At 40.9% G+C, this 21,478-nt stretch overlaps 1 protein-coding gene across 50 annotated transcripts in view; it reads left to right on the forward strand.

Moving 5' to 3' along the window:
• PPP6R3 (protein phosphatase 6 regulatory subunit 3) overlaps window positions 1-21,478 on the forward strand; it is a 158,277-nt gene that overhangs the window by 86,947 nt on the left and 49,852 nt on the right. For all 50 annotated transcript variants that reach the window (XM_004051673.5, XM_004051674.5, XM_031016260.3 and 47 more), the window contains 6 exons: window positions 489-675; window positions 3,720-3,857; window positions 6,776-6,841; window positions 9,785-9,897; window positions 14,201-14,314; window positions 20,242-20,371. In XM_004051673.5, coding sequence (XP_004051721.2) covers window positions 489-675; window positions 3,720-3,857; window positions 6,776-6,841; window positions 9,785-9,897; window positions 14,201-14,314; window positions 20,242-20,371 — 748 coding nt within the window. The remainder of the gene's footprint in view (window positions 1-488; window positions 676-3,719; window positions 3,858-6,775; window positions 6,842-9,784; window positions 9,898-14,200; window positions 14,315-20,241; window positions 20,372-21,478) is intronic.

The following is a 21,478-nucleotide window of genomic DNA, read 5'->3' on the forward strand; positions in this document are numbered from 1 at the left end:
CCCATCTAAAGATAAAGGCTGGTCCAGGTCCCTACAGAGTGCCTTAAGTCATTACAAGGTGCTGCATGCAGTGCAGTTTCCTGGAAACCAGTGTCCTCCACAATTGTCCGCAAGCTTTGCTGCTTCCCATGCCAGAGGAGGCTGTAGCCTGATGGCTCGTACGTCCAGCCGCTTTCCTCACTGATCGTGGAGAAGGCCCGGGCCCTGCAGCATGACCTCTCTGGGCTTCTGAGCACTAGGTGCGCTCTAGTTTCTTCAGGGAAAATGTATTCTTATTAAAGCTTGGTTTAAAAACAATTTTTTAGATAGTAGAAAATTTATTTTAGTCTGGAGGTTGGTTGAACAGAATGGATTGAAATGATTTCCTGATTTCCAGTAAATGATTTTATTTTTTTCACAAAATCTTGGGAAGCCTTTCTGATTTGTGTTTATCTTTATGTAATTAAACTGTTAATAAAGATGATGATGTAAATATCCTGTTCTTCTAGGTATCCAAATATATCTTGTGAGTTGCTCACTTCTGATGTCTCCCAGATGAATGATAGACTGGGAGAAGATGAATCCTTGCTAATGAAATTATATAGCTTCCTCCTAAACGATTCCCCTTTGAATCCACTACTTGCCAGTTTCTTCAGCAAGGTGCTAAGTATTCTTATCAGCAGAAAACCAGAACAGGTAAATATGATTTTCCAAAAGGTAAGTATTAGGGCTGATCATCCCCTTGAGGTGATCCCCCAGTACTTGTTGCTTTAAGAGTTCTAACTTTGCCTTAAGTTCAGGTTCTATAAGAGAATGTATTTTAAACCTTAAACATTCTAAGCACTCACATACTATTTGTATGTTAATGAATATTTCTAATATGGCATAATCTCAAATTTCACTTAATTTGTTAGCATAGTTTGGTTTCCTCTTTTGAGAAGTGGGTAGAAGATGAGAATATTGGGTACCCATTTGTGAAGACAGGGCTTAACTAAGATGGCAAGTATAATAACTAAGCAGTTGAATATGTCACCAAACAATTGCTTTGTTTTGTTTTTCCCCCATTGATGATCAGAGATGAAGCTTAAACCAAAAACCTTTCGCACAAATGAAATTGGTGATTGGTTTGTACTAATGGTGATTCTGTTTTGATTCTACTCAAAACTTCTTCCAGTGTCAGGCTTGAGACATCTGAGTGTATAGACTGCTGTGTACATTTGTAGCTGTGCTGTTCCTATCCAGTGTGGTTTGACAGAAACTTCACTTGGTTCTCTAAGTGTGGTCCCTGAACCAGCAGCCCCTCAGTATTACCTGAGAATTTGTTAGAAATGTAAGTTCTTGAGTCCTATTCCAGACCTGCTGAATCAGAAACTCTGAGAGGTGGGCCCAGCAGTCTGGGTTTTAGCAAGCCTTCCAGCTAACTCTGATGCATGCTAACATTTGAGAACCACCGCTTTAGTGGATATTGTTGTGAAAAAGGATCTGCTTATCTGGAGATTTTAGTCATTTTATGGAAATAGGCACCCAGGGAACAAGTAGAGCCTCAGATATTCAAGTATAAACTATAGCAGATTTGCCAGAATTGCAAGTATAGGTGTGATGATATGGGGTAAAAGTGGTCAAACCAGTTGGTCCTGCCATCCTTCATGATAGAAAATGGCTCTGGGTGACCCATTGTTGCTATCAGCACTTGTGGAAGGACTGGAGCTATTTTGGGCCCAGTGTGTCCTGTCCTATGCCAAGGCAAAGTGGATACATGCTTTATTTTAGAAAGAGATATTTCTTTCTTTCACTTAATGGAGTAGGATAAGCTTTCTAAGTTGATTGGAAATGAGGTTCTTTTCACTTTGGTAATAATCCCCAAATCATGATTAATGTAGATTGTCTCTTTTTTTCTGCCTTCTAGTTAGAAATACAAGAACTGCTGGCTGTTTTAGGAGAGTGGAAGCCATCCTATCACCCTGATATTACCAGGCAGTTCTCAGGGATGGTTGTTGTAGCCATTATCCAGACATTATGCTTCATTGTGCTTTTTCTCCTCACTTCTGTGCTGTTGGAATCCAAGTTTGCGAGCCCCGATTTTCAGTGTACGCATAAAGAGAGAGAATACACTTAAAACCTTGCCAGTTATGTTCTGAGACAAGAGCCCCTCAGCCTTTTGCTTGTTACACTTCCCTGTCAGGACTGTATGAATGATAGCAAGAGGATTCAGTGGCTGTGAGTTAAGATCAAACTTGGCATTTCTTTATCCTTTGCAAATTAGGAGTGTAAATAAAGGTTTTCTGTTATGTGATAGTATTAGTAGGGATGTATGCAACTGTAAGTAAGGACAAAAATTGAGACTCAACTGGCTTAACCAATAAAGGCATTTGTTAGCCCATGGAACAGGAAGTCGGATGGTGGGGCATCTTCAGTGCTGCATGAGTCAGCACCCCAGCGGGGTCATCTGTGCCACAGGTCCCTGTTGACAGTGCTATACTGTCCACCACACTAGCTGGGATTTATTCCTTTGGGCTCCAGGTTTGGTGTTTCTGGCACTGAATTACGGAATACTTGGGACACGTGACTTTTTTCGTCCTTTCTCCTCTACTGTCCTTTTAAAAACTTGTGGGACCCAATTGTGAGTGAATTATTTACGTGTCATATCATTTCTTGAAGTTTTATATCATAATGCTTGACCTCATTGTCTAGAGAAGCAATGTGTGTTGGTTAGTCCTGTATTTTTACCTAATTGTATGAAGCAGTTTTAGTTGTCATTTCTGGCTATTAGACTTCATGTGGCATAATGGAAAGATTGTGGCTTTTGTGGCATACATATCCAATTTTAAATCCCAGGCAGCCACCTTTTAGCTCTGGAAGATAGTTTCTGAGCCTTGGTTTCCTCATCTCTAATGGGGTGTGGCGGTGGGGGTGAGTTATCCAACCCCCCACGCCCCAGGGCTTTTGAGAAATTTCAGTGAGATCCTGTTATATAGCAGCTGCGACACTCCCCCTGGGACTCGCAGAGGGTTTGGGAATAGATGACACGTGCACATGGACAGAGGCAGAGGCAACAAGGCTGTATGGGACACAGGGATGCATGGGACAGAGTCATCTCCCTGGTCTCCCAGAGCAGAAGAGACCAGCAACAGGGGCCTGATTTCCGTGGCCATTCTCACGTTCCTTCAGGGTAGCTCTCTGCCTCTCCACCAGCTGCCCTTCTTGTGCTAAGCTATTGGAGTGAATTGGTGAAGTCAAAATCAAAGGCGATGTTTGTGTAGCCAGGTGAGTTAGTTATTTTGACTGGAGTAGAAATCTTTGTTTTGAAATTTTTTTCTCATGCTTGTTAGAGTCCAATTAGGATTTTGAATATTACTTATTTTAGTGCAAAATCTAACAGACATGCTTTATGTTCATAAACTGTAAAATGGTATATTCTCTTGCTCTTTATAGGCATATTAAATTTTTGATCACCATTCTTTGAGAATGAGTAATGAAAGTGAATAGAAATAAAAGATTCTGTTAAGTTGTATTTGTATTAATGGACATGTGCTAATTTAGGGGATTTTTTTCCAAGGGGTATTTTGAGTATTGTAACTATTAGCCACGCTTTCCAATTTGATACCTTGTTGCTAATTCAGCATTTGCCATTTCTCAACCTAAAGTAGTGGTAGAATTTGGAGTCGGGGTTGGGACTTAAAAGGTAAAGTTTATAGTTTCCAAGTTACATGTCTTTCAGTTTCTGATCTGTTCTTCTCTAGATTGTGGATTTCTTAAAGAAGAAGCATGATTTTGTAGACCTTATTATAAAGCACATAGGAACTTCTGCTATCATGGATCTGTTGCTCAGGCTTCTGACGTGTATTGAACCTCCACAGCCCAGGCAAGATGTGCTGAATGTGAGTAGAATTCTGATCTGCTGTTGACTGGGGTTAGGGTGCTGGCATGTGAGCCCACCAGGCTGCTGTGTGCTGGGAAAGAATGCATGGGATTAGGGTTGGTAGCAGAGGGTTGTCTGGGGAGCAGGTGACAGGGTGGGGAAGAAAGGTTGTTCCAAGATAGGAAGAGATCCAAATTTTTCAGAACTAGAATTTCAGATGGGCACATCCCTAGGTATGTAGGATGTTTTGTTGTGAGTATTTTTTCCTTTTGCTGGTTTGCTTTTTATGGGGGTGGCGAGACTTTATGGGTTGAGCATTTGTCTTAAAGCTGGTTCTGATGGTAAAAGCAGAAATGAGAGGGTTGGGAGCTCTAAGTCCCATTTGAGTATGTTATGAGGCCACACTCTTCAGGGTCACCTCTGAAGGTCAAAACGGAGAGGTGTTGATGTATCCAGGGATTCAGGCTTCAGAAGTAATTCTCTTCTCATGAGTACAGAGGAGCAAAGGATAAGGAGAACAGAGTTTACTTTGAGAAGGACATATTTTAAAATGTAGACAGATGGTGATTTTTAGGATGTGTGCCTCTTGAATAGATGTCTCAGGTAGAATTTGGGTGGGAAGAGGGGAGGGTGTGAGTAACTTGAAAATAAGGTTTCTCCCAGGCTCCCATCTCTGCCTTCTCTTCTTGTCTTTTGTGTCTTTCCCTCTTCCTTTCTTTTTTGAGTTGGGAGTCTCACTCTGTCGCCCAGGCTGGAGTGCAGTGGCGTGATCTTGGCTCACTGCAACCTCTGCCTCCCAGGTTCAAGCAACTCTCTTGTCTCAGTCTCCTGAGTAGCTGGGATTACAGGTGTCCGCCACCACACCTGGCTAATTTTTGTGTTTTTAGTAGAGACAGGGTTTCACCATGTTGGCCAGGCTGGTCTCGAACTCCTGACCTCAGGTGATCCGCCCTCCTGGGCCTCCCAGTGTGCTGGGATTACAGGCGTGAGCCACTGCTCCCGGTCCCCCTCCCTTTCTTCCCTTTCTCAGAAGCTTTGCAGAACCGTGCTTCAGTCTATCCGTCTTTAATACTAACCTGCAACCTTAGAACTTACTCATTTCTTTGGAAATGAGTTTTGTTGAGAATGCTAATTATTATTTAAGACCTCAAGGACTAGGAGGGCCTATGAGGAGGAAGGTCTTTCAGGTGGTGCCCAGGGCAGGGCATGTTCCAGTGAGGTAGGGAGGTGTGCCAGGTGTGCATTTATGTGATGGTGTCAGGGCTGGATTTGTTGGTGACCCAGGCACTGTGATCACTGTGAGTAAACAGCTGGGTGTATCTAGTGGGTGTCCTGGGACTTGTCTGTTGGCAGGGACCTTAAATTGGGACACCTGTTTCCTTTTGGGTGTGTCTTTGTAGATGTATCTTTTCTCAGAAGAGGTTGAGGATTCTGGGGAAGACTGAGGACAGGGAGGGGGTTATCACCTTTATATTGGAATTATCATAGGGAGAGATTTACTCAGGATGGTTTACTGGAACCAGTTTATTCCTTTGGTTGCTTCTGGGTTCAAGTTTAGGACCTGTCTGGTTTCCAAAGGAATCAGTGTGTTTCTGGAGAGAGAGAGAGCGATAGGAGGTTGATAAAGGTGTAGGTTGGGGAAAGGTTAGTTAGAAACCCCTAAATGTCTTTTGATTTTGTGGATCCACAGTCGGGGATGGCTACAGAAGTGGGCTTGGAATGTAGGTGCCTGTGAATAGCTGTGGAGACAGCAGGGGTCTGGGATTGATTAGTTCGCCGCCTGGAAAGTTTCCTGGTTTCTCCTGTAGTGGTCAGGAATGCCCCGCCCCTCACACAGATGTTTACTCTCCTCTGTTTCAGGACATTATTACTCAAAGAGTGGTCCTAGACATCACTTGTGAGCTTGTTAGAGATCTGTAATCTCAGGTCTCTTCCTTGGCTTACTGAATCAGAATATACATTTGAACAAGATTCTCGGAGAATTTGTGTGCACATTTTAAAACAGATCTTAAAATATGAAGTTGGGCCTCTACCTCTGTGGTGCCTACCTAATAGCTTCACATTTTCCTTTATTTGGTGTTTTCGTTGAGCAGCCAGAGAGTGTCAGGGTTTCTTCTCTGTTCCTTAAGCAAATTGTGTTTGATTTCTGCCCCCGCTGCCCGCCCTAGTCTCCTTTAGCTTTCTGGGCTTTTTATGAGCAGAGGAGGGGTGGTGTCCTTTCTAGGTAGTGAGCTGCCTTGTTGATGATGGTGTTTTGGGCTTCTTATGGCATTAATGTTAAGCCAGATGATTTTTCCTTTATTTTTTCTGAATTTGGATTCCTTTTATGTTTTCATTCACTGTAGCATTTCATACATGGATTAAAAGGAGATGGCCATAGCTCTTTGCCAGCACATGACAGGGCGGAAAAACTCTGCCTCTGTGCTTCCTCCAGCCCCCACGTTTCCTGCAGTGGGTTTGGTTTTGTAATCTAAAAGTCCCGTTTGTTCATCCTGTGTTTTTCTTAACCCAGAGACTTGGTGCTAAATATTGCTCTTCTCAATCTTTCTGAAGCTTGGAATGAACATGCTCTTACAGAAAATGTATAAATTCCATCCTTCTTAATCTCCCAGCCCTCTCTTCTTAAGAACTAACCTACAAACCCTTTTAGTTCTAAATGTCTGGGGGTGACCTCATGGCTAAGAAGCTGATATATAGAATTTTAGTGTGTGGGTATTGTAATTTGGGGAGTTGTTGGTACTGTTGGCCATTGTTAAAACAATATATTCACTGGCATTTTCCTTGGGGGACTTTTAATTTTCTGTAGTGTTCAAAGTCCAGAGAAACCTGTAACATTCTACTTAAAATGTGATGGATATTTCCAAGTATGTTAATCTACATTGGGGCTTGAACAAGAGCCACTCATTGCTATGATTACTTCTACAATGTGTTTTACAGTGGTTAAATGAGGAGAAAATTATCCAGAGGCTTGTGGAAATAGTTCATCCATCGCAAGAAGAAGATGTAAGTTCACTTGTGTGACTGTAAACTTGATTAGGAAAAAAAAAAACTGTTTATTGGGCACAGAGCATACTTATATTAAATGTGAACATGATCAGAGCATACAGGGAGAATAGCAGCAATCTAGTGTTCTTAAAGTTGATACTTTTCTAAACAATATTACATTTTGCCAATACTCAGAAAATTTCCGGAAGTGTACAACAGCAGGCCCTTGTTACAGCACCATCTCCTTTCTAGAGCCGGTATTTCATGCTGAACCAGCTGGTTTTTGTACAAACCTCCTTTGTTTATGCTCCTTTTTACTTTTTTTTTCCCCTTTGAGACGGAGTCTCCCTCTGTCGCCTAGGCTGGAATGCAGTGGCGCAATCTTAGCTCACTGCAACCTCCACCTCCCAGGTTCAAGCAGTTCTCTGCCTCAGCTTCCCGAGTAGCTGGGATTACAGGTGCCCGCCACCACCCTGGCTAATTTTTGTATTGTTAGTAGAGACCGGGGTTTCACCATCTTGGCCAGGCTGGTCTTGAACTCCTGACCTTGTGATCCACCAGCCTCGGCCTCCCAAAGTGCTGGGATTACAGCCGTGAACCACTGTGCCCGGCCTCCTTTTTATTTTTATACCTATCTGTAGCAGTTGATGTGGCCACATTTGCATTTGTTTTATCCAGTCTGATTACAGCTTTGCAGGCAGTGAAGTGGGATGTTGGTCACCATTGAGCCCCTACAGTAACTTTGTTATACTTCCTAGCCCTGGCTGTTAAGCTCTGACAGGTTTGGCCTTAGTCCTAGGTGCTAAAGGTTGACTTGGGTATAGGATTGAAGCTAGATTTGGAGTTTGCAGATTGAACTCTGTGCTGAGGGAATGCCTGTTGGGACCAGTGGGTGTGTGTGTCTCTAGAAGAGATCTATAAGGTTACCACCTTAAGTATCTCGGCCAAGCCGTATAAAATTGGCAGTAGTCATCCATTTTTACCTACAGACATGACAGTTCTCTATGGTTCAGCCTAATATCTAGAAAGGAGTTGGTTTAAGGGCAATTCAAGGTTTGTCCTGAAGCTGGGTGAATCTCCTTGTGTGCCTCTAGGTTGCGGGTTAGATGGGAGAGCGAGCACAGCAGAGGAGCTCTGCAGGAAGAGACATGCAGTGGAGGCTCCTCTCTCTCACAGAGAAACATTTTCTGTGATAGTAGAGTGAAATCCTTTCACTCTGATCCATTCAGAAACTTTTCATACCTGGACTTTATTAAAGGGACAGTCACTTCCCTATTATACCTCTTTGGGAGAATGCAAGGTATGCTCCTTTGCAGTAGTTGTTACTGTTAGCAGAGTTGACATTGTGGACACATCCAGTGCAGACATGGATTGGGAATGTGGGAGCCCCTGCTTAGAAGGTGCTCTCAACCTAGCTGGGGTGATAAGCCCTCCTCCTGTGGACAGGGGAGTGTGGTTCTAGGAGCAGGTTTCCCTGTGATGACAGTGTGGCCTGTGCAGGCCTTGGAGAGCCATGACAGGAGTGTGGCCTGCCCCGTTGACAGGGAGGAGTTTCCATGAATGAGGCTTACTCCTTGCTAGGTTCATGTTCTTGAACAGAGGAACTTGATTGCTCAATGGGCTAGGAAGAGGATTGCTCAGTAGGGACTGTCTGAAGGGCCCAGGAGAAATTGATAATGGAGAAGTCCAATTCTGCAACAAGTTTTTTGAGAAGGACACTGCATTGTGGACATCAGTACCTTCTCTGCATGACTTACAAGAAAGTTAATTTTGGTTTTTGGACAGTCCTGTTGATACTTCTGTCTTGTATTAAGTGATGAATTCCATGTTAAAATTATACTGGCCAGTTGATAGTTACCAAGGAAATGCTAGGCTCCTGATTCCAGTCAGTGGGTTTGGATATCCTAATCTGTGCTCTCCTCTCTTCTAGAATACGAGTGTTCTGCCTGTATTGGGAGCACATTGCTCAGTGTTTGAGTTATGCTCAGTTTCTTATTCCAGAGAATAAAATGTGTTTGGGTGCTGAGATTTTAGAGCTTTTCTGTAAGGTCAATACACTGAGAGAAGGCTTAATATTTCTTATCCATTGGCATTTTCCAGAAAACTGTATTTGCTTTTACTTTTTTTTTTTTTTTTTTTTGAGATGGAGTTTCTCTTTTGTTGCCCAGGCTGGAGTGCAATGGCGCCATCTCGGCTCACCGCCACCTCTGCCTCCCAGGTTCAAGTGATTCTCCTGCCTCAGCCTCCCGAGTAGCTGGGATTACAGGCATGCGCCACCACGCCTGGCTAATTTTGTGTTTTTAGTAGAGATGGGGTTTCTCCATGTTGGTCACACTGGGCTCGAACTCCTGACCTCAGGTGATCTGCCTGCCTCAGTCTCCCAAAGTGCTGGGATTACAGGTGTGAGCCACTGCACCCAGCTGTACTTTCACTTTTTTTTAATTAAAAAAAAGTATGTGCATCCTTCTATGCTGGTAAGAGTGTATTTTGGGGATACACGTTGAGTATCCCTTATCTGAAATGCTTGGAACCAGAGGTATTTTGGATTTCAGTTTTTCTCAGATTTTGGAATACCTGTATTTGCATTATACTGGTTGGGCATCCTGGACCTAGAAATCTGAAATGTTCCAGTGAGTATTTCCTTTGAGTGTCATGTTTTAAATTTTGGAGCATTTTCGATTTGGGATGCTCAATCTGTATTTTTTCCCAACTATTTTAGAAATTTTTCCTCATCAGAACCTTGACGACATCTCCCTGCGCATAGCAGTAATGTACTGTGCATTCACCTGACAAAATACAATACTCGTGATGTGATCTCTCTTGGCCTTGACCTTTTGCTCACTGAAGCTTATGGCCAGTGTTAATTTGTGTTATTTCTTAAATAACTTTCCCTTTCATTTTTAAATTATAAATTTAACTTCTAACATGTTTTATGGTTAAAATTGTACTTTTTTCCTTTAGCGACATTCAAATGCATCACAATCACTTTGTGAAATTGTTCGCCTGAGCAGAGACCAGATGTTACAAATTCAGAACAGTACAGAGCCCGACCCCCTGCTTGCCACTCTAGAAAAGTATGTGTAAAACTCTGTTCTTGTTCTTCTTTCGTATTGATGCTGTTCCATGTGTTACCATTGTGAGTGATTGGTAAGTGTTCCTTATGTGGGAATCATGTGCCTTGAAAATAACCTTGGGTGGGTGAGAAGGTAGGGAAACCTGCTTCTTTTATCTCAGTAGAAGTTTGGCAGGGTAAGAAGATAAATGACATGTATATCTAGACTTTGAGTTTTCCAATTATTTGTAAAATGGAATTCTGTAGAGCCATCCTAAGATGTGGTAGTCATTTAGAAATAACTGTAGTCACAGCTTCCAAGGGTCTTTTGATGAAGAATAGTCTTGTGTAAGTACGAATGTTGTGCATTTTATTCAGCAGCTTTTGTCAGATGATGTTTAAGGATTTATTGTATCTTTGCAGCCGATTAGGGACAGTTATCTCATGTTTAGGTAGAAGACAGCTTGGGGATGGGGTGCTATTTTTCTAGATTCACATGTTTTTAGAAAGAATGTTTACTGTCAATATGGGCATGTATATTTGACCTGCATTCAAACAGCTGAACGTTATTTTAATAGAGAATAATCAGGCCACTCCTCACTATGGAAGAATAATTGGGAAGTATGCATACAGCTAGCATTGTTAAGTACTAATGGCAATCTTGCTTCGGTTTACTTGTATTGTTGTTTTTAATGCTTTTGTCAATCCTTTTTATTCCTGCTGTATATTGAGGCTCTTTTGCATCTTTGGCTTAACTACCTATAATGCCGTTTTATTAAAATAAAATGTATTATTTCCTGGACATATGCAAGACAGGCAGGGAATACGTGACAGACAAGTTAATGTGTCTTCAACCCTGTCTTTGCGAAGTGGAATTGTGTTTTCCTAGCATGTAGAATACGAAGGGTTTGAGTTCTCTGAAGTAGCAAAACTACAAAAGATTGCCGGCTTCTGAGTAAAATGGCATCTTACCTGTCCCATTTTAGTAATTCTTGCACTATGGCATATATAGTCCTTTAAAACATATAAGACACCCCACATTCAAATACTAATTGTGATATTAATTAGGTTGAACCTTGTAAAATTGCCATTTCAGTAGGTTAGAAATGTTGAATATCAGCAGTTTCATATGGCTCACTACAGTGCTGCCCAGTGGAAATAGAATCAAAGCCACATGTAATTTAAAATGTTTTTGCCCAAAGTCTTGGAAATCCAATGTGTATTTTACACTTAGAACATGCCGGTCAGACGAGTTAAATTTTGGGTGCTTGATAGCCACATGTAGTGAATGGCTCCCATAGTAGACAGTGCAGGTTCTGCCTGAATATCAGACTGCTTAGTAGTCATTGCTGAGTTCTTCAGTGCCGCTCCAAGCCTTCCGTCCACACAGCTTTATTTGGACCCAATGTGTAACCTAGCCACCAGAGCCCATGTGCGTACTAGCTTTTGTATTTCAAGCTGTGTTTTAGTCCTAGATCAGGTAGCTAATTTCTGGATGAAGATAGGTAAATGCCTAGAATTTACATCATTAAATTAGTTGGAGTAAGTGTGTTCAAATACATGGACCTGATGAATCAATGGCCCTGTTGCCAAGTAAAACCTCCATTGCATTCAACAGTGGAAAGAAAATCTGTCATAGTGCTTCCCACAGTCTGTTTGAGAATAAGAACCAACCGCTTCTAATATTTGACACACTGCACATCTTTTTAGTGTCTGTTGATTCAGACAATACACAGTGAGAAAAGACTTCCATTTTAGTAAACTTATTAATCATAATAGCATCTGTATATATTTGATATATTATGTGATAATATGTAATATCTATTTGATAAATCATAGTTATTTAATAATGATGATATTACATTATTAAATCACTGTACTGGCAATACATAATGTACACATAGCTTGCCGAGCTCTATATTATGATGCCAGGTAACCCACAGTGTGGACTCCACTGTATATATGAACATCACATGCGTAAATGTTAAGCACAGATAGCACATATGGAAAAATTTGAAATGAGCTAAGGTTAAAGAAGATGCTAAAGAGCAGGTACCAAGAAATCTCAGAAAGCGGACTGAAGTGTTAAATAAAGAATGTTTGGCTTGGGAAGCAATCTGGGCTTAAATTGAATGCATTTTATGTAGTGACTGGAAATTTTTGAAGTTCAAAAATTTTTTAGAAACAGTTATGTTAGAATAGACTCTGTATCTGAATTCTTGATACTAATGACCTTATAACAAGTTGGGTTTGATCCCATTCACTTGAGCCAGTTGGTTTTTTGTAAGTGAATTTCTCATTTAAAAAAAAAAAAAAAAAAACCAAAAAAAAAAAAACAGTGAGCCATTGTCCCAAAGGCAGGGATAAAGAACCTGGATGGCTTCATGCAGGAAACAGCTCATATCATGAGTTTTAGTGATGTCTATCCAGAAACTGCTATTTTTTAAAATGTGAAAGTGAATATATTTTCTCGCATGTAATTAAATATATTTTTATTGAAAGAATGTGAAGGCATTCCTTTTATTTTGTTTGATAAGCTTCAGTCCTTTGGTTTATTATTTCTTCTGGGTTTGGTGATACTTGCGTGTTTAGGTAAAACTCAGAAGATGGCGTAGCTATTGTGGTATTGTATTTTGACTGTCAAGTTTTCGCTGGTTATTATGTTTTTCTTGTCCATTAGTAGAATTCTTTCATGGATACAGTAGACTTCCAATTTGACACAGCGGTGAAATGGCTAGGGCCTCTGTTAGCCATCTTCAGGCATCTGTATTGACGAAAGTGACAGTGCCCTCTGATGAGTAAGAGCGCTATGATTGAATGAAGAGAGTGTGGACCTCCACAGTCACATGCTATCAGTACCCCTCCACCTGGGGTGAGGCTGCTGTTGAAAGAAAAACATATTTATTTTAAAAGATAGTTTGTTTTCCAGAGCTTGGTTCCAGACCTAATAGTTAGTGTATAGACTGCTGTGTGTTAAGTGACTTTTATAGTACTCTTTTGGTGAGAGATCTCACAAGCAATTATTGCTGGTCTGAGAGTACTTGAAAAACCTCTTCTTGCAAGGAGACCTTCTCAAGTTAGGTTAGATACTAGTTTTGTTTCCCCAAAATAGAAGGAGATTCTCTCCTATTTCCTGCCCTACGTTGGCAGGAGGTGATCAAGGAACTGGTGTACGGTACACTGAACACAGCTATACCTTGGGATGAGGTGTCAGGTGAGCAACCAAGGACAACCCAGCTGCATGTCACACTGTAAGGGAGATTCCATTTCTTTTTCTTTTTTTTTTTTCTTTTTTTGAGGTGGAGTCTCGTTCTGTCACCCAGGCTGGAGTGCAGTGGCGCGATCTCAGCTTACCACAACCTCTGCCTGCCGGGTTCAAGCGATTCTCCTGCCTCAGCCTTCTGATTAGCTGGGATGACAGGCGTGCACCACCAGGCCCGGCTAATTTTTGTGTTTTTTAGTAGAAATGGGGTTTCACCATGTTGGTCAGGCTGGTCTCGAACTCCTGACCTTGTGATCCGCCTGCCTCGGCCTCCCAAAGTGCGGGGATTACAGTCGTGAGCCACTGCACCTGGCCTCCATTTCTTAATTCACATGGATTTCGAAAATTACTGAGAGGCTAAGAAACTAAAGTTTTCCTTGAGAATGTTCATATAAATTCAATGAACTGGTTTATGTTAATTGTTATCTTACTATGTATGAGAGAAGTGTAATGGAAAGAGCCTGCAGATAATGCTTTTTGGACATTTAATTTAGTCACATTTATTTCATTGCTGCCATTTTATTTTGCTTTTTCAAATTTTATTTGTAGAGTAAAATGCAACAACTGATGTTTTCTTTTTTCTGTTTTAGATCTTTGCTAATTACACATTTATGCTTTTGTAGGAAAACATTCATGGGTTCTAATTAGACTTTCTGAACGTTTTCCCTTCTTTAGTGAGGGTGAAAGGTTCTATGTCTTCTTGCCACCCCCAGCCCCAGTCATCATCATCATCAGAGTCTTGGTTTGAGTAGGAGGTGACTTTGTCTTGAGATTCTGTTGGCTGTCAACAAAATTGGCAAAGACAAGCATGGCCCAGGTTATTTTGCTGAGGGAAAGAGATAGAAGGGTGAGTGAGTGAGTGTGTTTGTGTGCGCGTGCGTGTGTGTAATTTATAAACAGGATCAATTGCCTACTTTAATAAGTATATAGAAATAAAAGAGTAAAACAAATATGCCCAAGTATGAACTCTTCAGTGACGCTTGTCTTGTACCGTCGTCTTTTTTTCTGAGGTTGTTGGTGATAAGTGATACTGCAGTTAGTGATTATTGATTTGTTTCCCTAGGCAAGAAATTATAGAGCAGCTTCTATCAAATATTTTCCACAAGGAGAAAAATGAGTCAGCCATAGTCAGTGCAATCCAGATATTGCTGACTTTACTTGAGACACGACGACCAACGTAAGCTTTTCTTATATCTTACAAAATGAACCATGTTGTTTTGCTTTCAGATTTAAGAGTTAAATTCTTGGTGGATAAGCTGTAATAGCGTACCTTTGAATTGCAGTTGCTGATTCTTCTTCTGCTATATAAACCATAGCCTAATTTTATATGAATACCACATATTGGGATGCAGTTGAAAATTATGTTTTGGTGACACTATTTATTGGCAGTATTTAGACTCTAGTCATATTTTTTTTTTTGTAGTGGTAGTTAGGAAAATGCTACTATAATAAATGCTATAATCAAAAACATGTATAATGGCTGAAAAACAGAGAAGCTTATTTCTTGCTCATGATAATTAAAAATAGGTGTTCCTGGTCAGTGGGTAGCTCTTCTGGCCATTCAGAACGTCTCTCTGTCTTGTGATTCTTTTCATTCCTTTCTGCAGATACTTAGGCCTTCAGGTGGTGTTTTCCTGGGTTTCACATTTGAGGGCACTTTAGCAGAGGCTGTCTTAAAATGCATGGGCAGGTGGCTTGAGCTTTAAGGACAAATTTCTTCTACATGTTTTATAATCAAAAATAAAGTCTTGCTTTTCACATGTGTGGCCTTCGCCCCTGGACCAGCCATTTCATGTGTGTCATGTTATTCTTTATAATTTATGTCCAGTGCAGATTTACTCATTATCAGAGTTTTCTAACTGCTCTTAGAGCATGAGAATCTGAAGAGGTATGTATAAGTTTTCCGGGATTGTGTGATGTAGAGGTTGGAATTTTGTATTTTTTACCCCAAAATTCATTCATTAAGCAAGGGACAGAGTCCATCCTTAGCATATGAAACTTCAGCCATTCAGGGTTTCTGGATTTACTTTTAGCGGTGTAATTTTGGTTTCTAGCAAAATAGTGAAGATAGCCTTACCAACCAACCCCTGCTTCCCCAATTCCTGATCTCTGTTGCTGCTTTGCCTAATCTTTGGTCAATACTAATGGAAGGGCAGTGTGATGGCACTGCTTCAAGTATGTTGTAGTTTGGGGGTTGTTTGCCTACCTGTCTCTTTTTAGGAAAATCAGTACCATCTTCCTACCCCAGGGGTACAGTGCCCTCTTCCCACCCCAGCGGTACGGTACCCTCTTCCCACCCCAGCGGAACGGTGCCCTCTTCCCACCCCAGCGGAACGGTGCCCTCTTCCCACCGCAGCGGAACGGTGTCCTCTTCCCACCCCAGCGGTACAGTGCCCTCTTCCCACCCCAGCGGAACGGTGCCCTCTTCCCACCCCAGCGGAACGGTGCCCTCTTCCCACCCCAGCGGAACGGTGCCCTCTTCCCACCCCAGCGGTACGGTGCCCTCTTCACACCCCAGTGGTATAGTACCCTCTTGCTACTCATGCTACAAGGCCATCATTGCATTGTGGAATGCTGTTAAAGCAGTAGAAGGAAATTTATAACATTAAGTAGTTATATTAGAAAAGAAGAAAGAATGTGTGTCAATGATCTAAGCTCCTGCCTTACAAATTAAAGGTAAAGGCAGGACAAATTAAACCCAAGGCAAACAGAAGGAAAGAAATAATAAAATTCAGAGCAGAAGTCAGTGGACTTGAGATGAGAAAAATAATACAGAATATCAGTGAAGCCGAAAGCTCATTCTTTGAAAAAATCAATAAAATTGATAAACTTCCATCCCAATTAGGAAAAAAGTAGAAAAGAGACAAATTACAAATAATAGGAATGACTGTGTGCTATGGACTTTAACACTGTTTCCTGTGGAGTTCAGATGAATAATAAGAGAATACTACAAACAATGCATTAAACAGATTCAGCAGTTTATATGTGATGGACAACTTCCTTAGAGGAAATAATTGCCAAAGATCACTCAAGAAGAAATAGGTAGCATGATTAGCCCCATATCAGTTGAAGAAATTGAACTTATATTGAAAACCTTCAACAAAGAAAACTCCTGGCCTAGATAGGCTCCATTGGTGAAGTCTACCAAAGATGGAAGAACTCTTGTCAGAATACAGTAGAGGGAACTCTTTCCAACTCATTTTATGTAGCCAGCATCACTTTGAAACTAGAGTGAACTACACAAAATCATGGGAACAAAAGCTATATTTGTTCCTCTGTATCTGCTGAGGATTGGTTCTAGGACTCCCATGCATACCAAAATCTGCGGTTGCTTAAGTCTCGTATAAATGGCATAGTATTTGCATGTAACCTACACATATCCTCCCGTGTACTTTAAATCATCTCTGGTTTCCTTATACCTTTTTTTTTTTTTTTTTTGGAGACAGAGTCTCGCTCTGTCACCCACGCTGGAGTGCAGTGGTGCGATCTCGGCTCACTGCAAGCTCCGCCTCCCGGGTTCACACCATTCTCCTGCCTCAGCCTCCCGAGTAGCTGGGACTACAGGCGCCCGCCACTACGCCCGGCTAACTTTTTTTGTATTTTTTAGTAGAGACGGGGTTTCACCGTGGTCTCGGTCTCCTGACCTCGTGATCCGCCCCCCTCGGCCTCCCAAAGTGCTGGGATTACAGGCGTGAGCCACCGCGCCCGGCCACTTATACCTTATACAATGTAAATGATATATGTTAAGCTGTTTCATTATTTTAAATAGTATTATTTTTTGTTTGGCATTTTTTTCCACCTTTTTTTAGAGATGCAGTCTCACTATGTTGCCCAGGCTGGCCTTGAACACCTGGGCTCTAATGATCCTTCCGCCTCAGCCTCTTAAGTCATTGGGACTAGGTGAACCACCTCGCCCAGCTTTCTCTGAATATTTTTGATTTCCAGTTAATTGAGTCAGTGGACATAGAACCTGTGGATACAGAGGGCCGACTGCAAGTAACAAAATGCCACAAGAGCTGAAATGTAAAATTCCTCAAGAAAATATGAGTGAATCAAGTCTAACAGTATATTGTAAGGATAATATATATCATAACAAAGTATGGTTTGTCTTGGGAATGCAAGGCTCATTCATCCTTCAAAATCTTCACATCAACAGACAGCAGATCTGATCACATCAGATCAATGAAGAAAAAAAATATCATCATTTTGTTAAATTCCTTTATGATAAAACATCTCAGCAGATTAGTAATAGAAGGGAACTTGGATGAAAACTGATAAAGCCCTCTTTCATTTTATTTATATTTTTTTGAGATAAGTCCTGCCATTCAGACTGGAGTGCAGTGGCACAATCATAGCTTACTATTGACTTGATCTCCTGGGCCTAAGTGATCTTCGCACTTTAGCCTCTTGAAGTAGCTAGGACTACAGGCACAAGCCATCATGTCCAGCCAAATTTTTTTATGTTTTGTAGCGATGGAGTCTGTGTTGCCCAGGCTAGTCTTGAACTCCTGGCCCTAGGTGATTCTCCCATCTTGGCCTCCTAAAGTGTTAGAATTACAGGCTTGAGTCACAGTGCCTGGCCAAGCCCTCTTTTAAAAATCCCATAACTGACATAGTTATTAATAGTTAAAGACTGAAGTGATTTTCTTTAAAACTGGGGAACATAACAAGCATATTCACCATCACCACTCCTATTCAAGCTGTGCTGGAGGTCCAGGCAAATAGTAAGGCAGGAAAGAAAGCAAAGACATTCAGAGGGGAAGGGGTGATGTGAGACTGCATCTGTTCACAGATGACAGGATTGTCTTTGTAGAATATCCTAAAGAACATTAAAGAAAAAAAAAAAACGCATACTCCTAGAACTAACAAATACATTTAGCAAGATTGCAAGTACGAAGTCAGCACTCAAAAATTAATTGCATTTCTCTGTACTAGGAATGAGCAATTGGAATTTGAAATTTTTTCGAAGTATTATTTTTTATAGCATAGAGAAAAGGAAATACTAAGATACAAACCTAACAAAATGTGTGCAAGGTTTAATGCCCCAAAACTATAGAATATTGATGAAATCAAAGATGACCTACATAAATGGAGAGAAATACTCTGTTCATGGATTAGAAGACTCAGTATTGTTAAGATGTCACTTCTCCCCAAATGGACCTGCAGATTCAATGCAATTCCGAACAAAATCTAAGCAGGATTTTTTAGAAATCAAGTGAATTCTAAAACTTGCACGAGAATCAAAGTACAGTAGCCAAAACAATTTTGCAAGAGAAAAGGACTCACACTCTGATTTTGAGACTTAATACAAAGCGACAGCAATCACGACAGAGTGTGGTGAAAGAATAGACATACAGATCACTGGGACAGAGTAGAGTCCAGAAGTAGACCCATCCCCATGATCAGGCGGTTTTTAACGGAGGCATGGGGGCAGTTCAGCAGAGAAAGGACAGCATTTTCAGTAAATCGTCCTGAATGGTTAGGTATTCTATGCAAAACGTTGGACTTTGATATATATTTTGCAGATTATGCAAAAATTAACCCAAAATGGATGATAGAACTAGACATAAAACTAGTAGTTCTAGAAGCAAACAGGAGAAAATCTTTGTCTCAGAGTCATGTACAGATTGTTTAGATACATTGCCAAAACCCAATTCATAAAACAGAAGTTGATAACTCAGACTACACTAAAATTTTAAAATTCTGCTCCGAGACTCTGTTAAGAAAATTAAAAGATAGGTCACAGACTGCCAGAAAATATTGATAACGTGTGAGAAAAGACTTACATCCAGGTATATGAAGAATACCTAGGCTGGATGTGGTGGCTCATGCCTAGCACTTTGGGAGGCTGAGGCGGGAGGATCACTTGAGAAGGCCCCATCTCTACCGAAAAAAAAAAAAAAAAAAGCCAGGCATGGTGACATGTGCCTGTAGTCCCAGCTACATAGGATGCTGAGGAAGGAGGATCACTTGAGCCCAGGAAACAACAAAAACAAAGCAGTAATTTATCCTCTCACAGTTCTGAGTCCTAGAAGTCTAAGATCAAGGTGTTGGTGGTGCTGGATTCCTTTCAGAGGTACTAAGGCATTCCTCTTCCAGCTTCTAGTAGTTCTTGGCATTCCTTGGCTTGTGACCCCTCTGCATCCTCTTTACATTGCCTTCCCCTCTGTGTGTCTGTCTTGCCTCTTCTCTCTTCGAAGCATAGTTATGATGGCATTTAAGGCCTACCTGGGTAATCTAGGATAATCTTTCATCTCAAGATCTTTAATTAATTTCATCTTCAGAGATCTTTTTTCCAAACAAGATGACATTTGCAGGCCCTACGTATTAGGATGTGGACGTATGTTTTGGGTAGGAGAGCATCATTCAGCCCACTACTTAGCTAAACCAGACAGACAGAATAGACAGTACTCAGTGCAGTATGCAGGGCAACTGGAAGTCACACACATTACTGTTGGGAATGGAAAGTGATACAGCCACTTCATAGAAATGTTTGTCAGTTCTTAGAAAGTTAAACATTTATAATGTCACCCAGCATTCTTATCCTTGAGTATTTACCCAGTTCTCATTCTACCTGTAATTGTTTTCCTGTAAGAAGTAGGTTATAATGAGTATAGATTGAACTTTATGTAGAATAATTTTAAACCTTTTAAATAGGAAATAATGTTGATTATCTAAGAAAAACTGTATGGAACAAGTATAGGCCTGTTCATTAATAACACCCCAAACTGGCAGGCAATTTGGGGTGCCCTGTAATCCAGAGTTTGGATCCCTTTCGCTTTCCAAATTTCCTGGTCACTTAGAGACTTGTTATTGTATAATAGTTATGAAGACTTAGAAGGTTTAGAATGGGAAGAAATCACATGTAATTTCTTACCTGATACTGTAGCTGTTTGGGTTGCAGGTTATAGAGGCTGAGCCTCATGGAGGTTTTATTAACCCTCTTCTGCCTCATTATGCTTTTTTCCTAGCCTTTTTTCCCGCAGCCAGAAAAGTTGATATAATCATTATTATATAATCATTAAGTAAAGACATACATGGTCGATAACCTTGAATGATTTGTTCTGAAACTATAATAACTAAAATTCCTTGCTTTGTTTCAAGATTTGAAGGCCATATAGAGATCTGCCCACCAGGCATGAGCCATTCAGCTTGTTCAGTAAACAAGAGTGTTCTAGAAGCCATCAGAGGAAGACTTGGATCTTTTCATGAACTCCTGCTGGAGCCACCCAAGGTAGGGGAGCTATGTTAAGCATGGCTGCCCAGCCAGTAATTTGGTTGAAACAGTCATTCGAATGTGTACGGGCCTTAGGAGTGGCAGAACTGGCTGTGGTCTGCATGTACAAAATGAGTGAAAAAGATAACACTGCCAGTGATTTTTACTGCTTTTGAGTGGAGAATGGTGAATTAAACAAAATATTCATCTGTTTAGGAAGTTTACCTTTTCATTCTTCTGTAAATTCTTGGGTACTTACATGCCAATAAAGAAAAAAGAGTTTTCTTCTTGTAGCATATTATTTTTGAACGTTTCAGGAAAAGCTAATCTTTCAGAAACGGATCTTTGAAATTGTGTTTTCTTACTCAGAGTTGGAGCAGTGTGTGTCTGATGTATAGTCGACCTTATTTAAGAAAGAGTAGGTTGAAGTTAGTATACAATTTGGAGAGAATATGATTTGGTGGTTTTTCAGTACAGAGCCTCCCATGTGCTAATTTTAAATGACTGTTTGCTCAGTGAAGACCCACAAGAGTTTTGTCAGCAGTCTATAAATGGTGTTCTTTCGCCCCTTGGATTGATACAGATTTAGATTAGGGTGAGAGTCACTTGCTTTTGGAGTCTAGGGTGGAAGATTCAGTTCCGTGTGAGTTCTGTTCCCAGCAACAGTTCTTAAGTTTCCTTTTTTTTCCTGCCCTATATCATTGAATCTAGTGTATCTCTGTGGTTATCTACTGTGCGAGTTATTGGGAATTTAGAATACTAGTTTCTCACTTGTAAATTAGATGTTTTCTGTTTATTTAACTATTTGGAGTTGGGGGAGCACAGGATAACTTATATAACCAAGGGAGTCTAGTTCAGCTCCAGATCATCTTTTCAGATACCTGATGCCATTGGTGAGCAGGTCGTGGTTCCATCACTGTGTTCACAGTTTGCATTACTCTGCTGTTTCCATTCCAGCCACATCTTATCTGCATTCAGCCTGTGTTGGATGTGGACCATAGTGTTGGTGCTTGCCCTTAGGGAAAGTGCCTCTGTTGGTGTTTGACAGTGATGGTCAGTGGCATCCTTCATGCCAGTCCTGGGAAGAAAAACAGAGTAAGGAAAGAAAAAGAAAAGATTTAGAAG

The sequence above is a fragment of the Gorilla gorilla genome, chromosome 9, assembly GCF_029281585.2.
Source record: "Gorilla gorilla gorilla isolate KB3781 chromosome 9, NHGRI_mGorGor1-v2.1_pri, whole genome shotgun sequence".
Lineage (NCBI taxonomy): Eukaryota > Metazoa > Chordata > Mammalia > Primates > Hominidae > Gorilla > Gorilla gorilla.